Source organism: Scleropages formosus, chromosome 8, assembly GCF_900964775.1.
Source record: "Scleropages formosus chromosome 8, fSclFor1.1, whole genome shotgun sequence".
NCBI classification, from domain to species: domain Eukaryota; kingdom Metazoa; phylum Chordata; class Actinopteri; order Osteoglossiformes; family Osteoglossidae; genus Scleropages; species Scleropages formosus.
In genome coordinates, this window is record NC_041813.1 from 10,060,757 (window position 1) to 10,067,716 (window position 6,960).

A 6,960-nucleotide genomic window follows, 5' to 3' on the forward strand; every position below is an offset into this window, starting at 1 on the left:
TGACTTAACCCACGTCAAGCATGCTGGACACTGTTTTTCACCCGCTTCCAGTTCAGTGTCATACCGGCCCTGAACTAAGAACACCAAGGCGAACGCCTTATCCCCGGTTCCACAATAAGGACCCATACACAGCACACCCAAACTGGTTTTGCCTGCCACTTGCTTTGTCACCCCTGTCCAGTGTCAGTTCCTGCAGGACCTCAAGATGGCCCAGGATGGGATGTTAGGTCCAGCTGACTGGCCAGCCGGGAAGGAATACATCCCCGTACGGTTAAGGGCCCCTTTGTTCTAGTGGGTGCATGACTCACTATCTGCAGGGCACCCAGGCAGCCGAAGGCCCCTCTCCCTGTTGCAAGGCAGGTTCTCGTGGCCATCCATCCAAGAGGACATTCAGGAATATGTGGAGGCCTATGGAGTCTGCGCCCAGGCCAAAACTCTGACCCAGAAGCCTGTTGGGTTACTGGAGCCATTCCTGGTGCCCTCCAGGCCGTGGTCCCACATGGCAGTGGACTTTCTGACCGACCTGCCCCCTTCTGAAGGTAACACCGTCGTCCTGATTCTAGTCAATAGTTTTCTACAGCATGCTGCCCAAACACCCTTGCCAAGACTCTCTACAGCCCTACAGCGACATTGTTCCACCAGGTCTTTCACCTATATGGCCTGCCAGAGGACAACTGTTGGAACAGGGACCTCAGTTCTCGTCTTGAGTGTGGAAGGCCTTTTTTGGTGCAACCTGGGAGTTTCAGTCAGCCTTACTTTGGGATATCATCCCCAGGCAAACAGCCAGGTGGAGAAGTTAAACCAGGACTTGGGTCGGTTCCTCGGGAGCTATTGTAGCTAATGGCAACACCAGTGGTCATGTTTCCTGCGTTAGGCATAATATGCAAACAACTTTCTGTCCCACAAGTCCACAGGACTCTTCCCCTTCCAGTGCATTCTGGGCTACCAACCTCCCCTCTTCCCATGGCACCCTGGTCTCGACAATGTGCATGCCATCAATGAGTGATTCCAGAACAGCAAAGAGGTGTGGTGGAAGGTGCAGGACCATCTCTGCCAGAGCACCCTGCGGTACAAGCGACAGGCGAACCAACATTGTCACACCCTTCTGTTCCAGCCTGGGCAGCAGGTATGGTTGTCCAATAAGGACATGAAGCTCCGGCTCCCTTCCAAGAAACTCAGTTCGCGGTTCATAGGTCCCTTCAAGATCCTCCACTGTATGACTCCAGTAACCTACAGGTTGCAGCTGCCCCCACACATGTGCATTTGCTCCTTGTTTCATGTGTCCCTTCTCAAGCCCTACTGTACCTCCCTTATGCATGCTTCTCAGGGAGCTGCATCATCTCCTCTGTTGCAGGTCGATGGGGCCCCAGCATACACAGTGTGTGCACTCCTGGATTCCAAGTGCCAATGCAGTGGTCTACACTACCTGGTGGACTGGGAAGGGTATGGTCCTGAGGAGAGGTGCTGGGTCCCTGCTTGTAACATTCTCCACTCTTCCCTGATTGCTGACTTTCATAGGGGCCATCTGGACTGGCTGCCTCCACATCCCTGGGGATGTCTTCATTCTGGCAGTCACAGGGCAGCAAGAGATGCCTGTGAGGAGAGGCTTACTGTCATGCCCACACCTGCAGCACAACTACAAGCACCTGGTCACAATAAATGCAGCTGGGTATAAAGAGCACCAGTCCACTGCTCCCCAGGTGTGGAATCTTTTTCAGACAATCATCCCTTCTGCATTCATAACACTTCCACAGCGCCTTACCTGTCCTTCTCCGTGTATCTCCCTCCTCATTCTCTCGCCCATCTCCTTGTCCCTGTTTCCTGGAACATTGACCCTCGCTTCGCTTTATCGACCACATCTTTGGATTCTCCTCTCGAACCACGTTTGCACCTTGGATTTAACCACGCTTGTTCCCAACTACAAGTTTTGCTTTGCTCTTTGTATCTTTGCAATAAACGATCCCTCAATTGGGTCCACACCTGGGTCTCCAGTCAGCTCTTTGCGACATACAGAGGGCGAAGGGTGAGGAACCCTTGACACCCCATGCACTGGAAATTGCTGCAGTCTCCACAATGCCTATGGTGAGTCAGGACTCAGTCACAACAGTACAGAATGTGTATTGTTTGGAAATGTAGATGAGTGCCTTTTGGAATCAATAACTCTGTGGCCAATGGTTTGTTGCTGAGTAGCTAAGGGTGGGCAACTGGGGCTGTGTGTGTCTTTCATCATTCAACTGGAGTGAGTCAGGGCTCATGCTGAGGCCCTGCCACATTGAGTTCCACACATGCCAAGATGGACAGGGTAGTTCAGGGGTAGCACATCAGAGTGCCTAGAGAGTGAATCTGTGCCTGATGTAAACACCTGCTTGCCATGGCTGGAACAAACACTGCAAACACACGTCACCACTACTGTGTACAATATAGTTCATAGAATACACACACCCACACACCCACACCCACACTTTCTGAACTGCTTGTCCCATATGGGGTCACAGGAAACCGGAGCCTAACCCGGCAACTCAGGGCGTGAGGGGGAGGGGACACACCCAGGACGGGACGCCAGTCCGTCGCAAGGCACCCCAAGCGGGATTCGAATCCCAGACCCACCGGAGAGCAGGACCCAGTCCAACCCACTGCACCACCGCACCCCCCTCATAGAATACAATAACACTAAAATGTACTTACTATAGCAGGGGCATAAACAGACATATAACTACCTGCCTTGACCTGGCATAGAAACACGTGTCATGCGTACCACTGCTGGATGTAAATACTGAAACAGGTGCCATTGTTGGAAATGAACACAACGCAGCTCTGGATGCAGATGGGGCAAATAAGGACGCACAGGCACTGTTCATTATGCTCTTGGTCAGAGCACCCCTTTTCCTCTAGGATCTGTGCCTCAAGCAAACTTTCCCAGCCTGCTTAGCTCTTATCAAGGTTTTCTTCCTCCCCCACACTGTCCAACAGGCACTCTCCCCTTATAATCCCTTACAGCCCCCACGGCGGTTGGACAACAATTTCAAATTTTTCCCACAACTTACAACTATTTACAATAAACATTTGTTCCCATTCGAACGTGACACTTCTTAGTAACGCTAGTAACGCAGGTCATTACAATAATCACGCATATACTAATGCAGTCTGTCACCTTGAAAAACATACAGCAAACATAAAAATACGTAAAAATCTTACACACATAAACAACATATGAACAACCAGAACGTATCTTTATTCTTGATGTAGCAGAGTACTACATCACTCACTGCGCAGACCCCATAAACCAAAGCCTGAGCACTCACAGACTATCTTCAAAGATTCTAAATCACAAGCTGCGCAGACCCCACACACCACTGGGCAGATATTTCTATCCACACCCACAGGATTACCACAAACCCTGTGCTGAACACCAACACCATTAAGAGAATATTCACACCCTCGTTTGACCCCACACATTACTTAGTGAATGCTTGCATCTGCCACCTACTACGTACTTGCAGACTGCTTTATCACTGTGACTCATTGGCTCAAGAAGCAAATGGGTGAGTGCAACTGCTTATACTGCTGCCCTGGTGCTAGTACTATGTTCATTAATTTTCCACTTCCAGGCAGTCTGCCACAGGCAGCCAGATTTGTTTCACCCATCTCACACAAGTGCAAAGAGCTCCACAGGAGTTGAGCATGTGAACACACTGCAGGTCATTAATCATGGATGACTGCTATATGCATACCAACAAAAGCATGTCAACTCTGCCAGAAAAGCCAAATATTTCAAATAAAAATAGATTAAATAAATCAATATGACAAATTAAAACCCATGATATGGGCATATTTATTTAAAAGCAGACCTGAATCAAACATATTGTGTGTATATTTATTAGTCAGGCTCTCACAAATTGTATTGTAGTATAAATTGTAGCAAAAAACTACAGTATAATGTTCACTTATTAATACAGAAAAACCATTAAAGCCATAAGGATTGTGAGAAATGCTTAAATAATCTTCAGAATTTATATATGTTAAATAAACTATTTAGTTTTTTTTTCCCCAGAATTAATTTGTATGAGCCAGGTACCAAAAGGAGAACTTGTGAGTGTGTCTTAGTTAATACAGTTAGGTGCCAATTGCAGTGTCTATTCTACAATCTAGTACTGTATTTTGTTTGTATTTGGTATGTACTGTATTTGGTATGTCCTCTGTTTGGGACTCCCTATGTTGAAGTAATGTTTTGGCACAAAGACTAAAAGGATGTATTCTTTAGTCAAGTTAATTTTAAAGAACATACCCTGTACCATTCGTTTTTACAGTCCTGTAACCTGAATGGTGCAGGTTCAGTCCAAATCACTCTGTGTGGCTGGCACTTTGGCATATCTGTGGGTTCTGGCAAACTGACCTTAAAGATTGCCAACCTGGAGGATGAAGATACAATAAATATATGCCTGGAACCCTGACCATAAGCAACATTTCTTGTTCCCTTTAAGGACATTTAAAAACAGGAATGATGCCTAAGCTCCTAACGGCAGCTCAGATTCAGCAGGTGCATGGAAGCAATTCAGAGTCTGTGCTGCGAAGCCACAAAATAAAAAATGTTCCAGACTACAGAGTGTGTCACGGACACAAGCTGTTAGAATCGCCTGTATGAGGAATCATGGTGGCAGCACTACCACTCCATCTGGAACTGCCAACATTTCATGGTCACAATGACAGGCCTAAATGTCCACCTGTTAGCTTCAAAACACAGCTCTGAAATCTGAAAGGGCTGCAGGCTGAAGTGTTGCCATTACAAAGACTATGGACTGAAAGGTTAAAACAGAAGCTGGGCTTTTTCTGTACTTTCTGCCGTATTATACTACAAGGATGAAATCAATCCTGTCGCTGAGACCAGTACTTTACCTACAGACTCTGACTGGAAACAGAGTGAAGTGTTTTTTAATTAATGCACGGCGATATTCAGCCTGCCTAAAACAGTTATTCTCGGTCCTGAAATATAAATCGATTGGAGACACCACTTTCCTTACACCAGATGGGCAAAGCAGAAATATGAAGAGTGAGAACCTCAGTAATATTTTGTCAGAGCAGGGGGAGGCTGGATTGAGCAAATGTTCAGGTGATAACTGTTATAGATCTTCAGGGAATCTCTGGACCAGAGCTCCGCTATCAATTCAACTAAGGTATGAAAATGTTTCTTCCATCCTGGCTGAACATCAGCACTAAGAAAAGCCTTGACAACAATTTAATTTAGTCCTGCTTTTGATATTCTATGCATAAATATATTTGTGTTTTCTTTAAGTATTATCGGTTAATGTGTTGTATTTAAGATCTATATGCATTCAGTGAATCCATACCTTCTGAGTTCTCTTTTGGTAGCGACTTTAATTGCACAATCATGCTATACTACTGGCCAGACGATTTAATTGTAAGTGACTGAGTGACTGGTGGGAAAGGGGTGAGAAAAATGCGTGCACATTCAACAGGGGATAATTATTATCACAGTTTAAAATACCACACACGATGCAATTATATTTCGCTTACTTATACCTAGTTATATCTTGAGTACGTTACTATTCATGGACTTATACAAAATATAAAACTACCTTCACCAGCCAGATTTACAGTATAGCTGCCTTTAAAACTTTAAAATTCTTTGTCAAAAATGCAGTGCAACACATGGTTTTACTGTGGTCCCGACAGCACTCCAGCGATCCCATCTACAGTCCGTTAGTTACCTGTAATTATGTACACCTGTAACTCACCTTTATCACACCTTTATTCGCCTCTACGCGGTTCTCTTAGTCCAAAACCCACTTAGCCTAGGGCAAGTCCGACACGGTTGTGTATCCAAAAAGTTAAAGCTCGATGCTGTAAGATGATTTACCCCTGACACTTAATCCACTGTGTTCTGCTGCTAAGAAACGCATTCGAAGTCCTTCTTCTTCACGACACGTGCTTGGTCCGGACCGTCAGTGCCAGCCTAGGGGCTCGAGTGGTCCTCTTCGGATATCGAAGGGTGTCAAGGAATCGGGGACGGAGGAGCAGCGTCCGCTTATTCACCGCACAGGATGTTACTGAGAGTTTTCATTCGCGCAGAGACAGCGGCAGTTCCGCGCTGACACTGGAAGAGGGGTTTGAGCGTCGCGGCGGGTACGAGGAGACACTGAGAAACTGAGACTCAGACACGGAGGGACTGAGATAGGAGCGCTGATAAGCAGGTCTCTGAGGACCGAGTTAACCAACTACCTAACAACTTCGAAGTTCCACTGTGTCTGCGTGCTTTTGTCTTTGCATAATCTAAATCGATCGATCTTTTTAATTTCACAAGCGTGGCCCGGATCTTCATTTCAAAACCTGTGTGATTTTTCTGTTACAGCGCCTCCACCCCCGCCCCCCAACGTCGCTTTGCACCTAGGACATCCAATCTTCTCCGCCCCAGTGTCTCCTCGCCAGTCGCGCAAGATCAAATGCACGTAACGAGCACAAGCTTCCAACACTGCCAGTGTTTCAGGTTTGTTTGGACTTGGTGATGATATTTAAATCTCAGCCCAGCTCTACTGTTCACTAATGGTTTAACAGTGCGTGAATTTGTCCACAAAAAATGGCATCCTTGTGGCATCCCGGTGGGTGGGGTGCAATTTCAGTTGCTTAAGTTTGGCACTTCATATTGAAGATATTTTGAACTGGGTTGCAGTGGCAGAGTTTTGACCAGTGACCAGGCTCCTGTCCCATATTGTTCCAAAATCTCAAAGTGGCACAGATATTTCTGCAGCTCTCACACACACACACACACATTTTCAGAACCACTTGTCCCATACAGGGTCGCGGGGAACCAGAGCCTACCCTGCAACACAGGGCGTAAGGCCGGAGGGGGGAGGGGACACACCCAGGATGGGACGCCAGTTCGTCGCAAGGAACCCCAAGTGGGACTCGAACCCCAGACCCACTGGAGAGCAGGACCCGGTCCAA

General features: G+C 46.9%; 1 protein-coding gene across 2 annotated transcripts in view; it reads right to left on the minus strand.

Annotated features, from left to right (window-relative positions):
• LOC108942647 (zinc finger matrin-type protein 4-like) overlaps positions 1 to 6,246 on the minus strand; it is a 37,989-nt gene extending 31,743 nt beyond the window's left edge. The window contains exon 1 of one of the 2 annotated variants that reach the window (XM_029254357.1): positions 5,754 to 6,246. Coding sequence is in view for 1 of the 2 variants with exons in the window: in XM_018766107.1 (XP_018621623.1) it covers positions 1,427 to 1,546 (120 nt within the window). In the remaining variant the exon portion in view is untranslated. Of the gene's footprint in view, positions 1 to 1,426; positions 1,548 to 5,753 lie in introns of those variants that run through there. The other variant, XM_018766107.1, reaches the window with a different exon arrangement.
• Between the last annotated feature and the right edge of the window lie 714 nt (positions 6,247 to 6,960).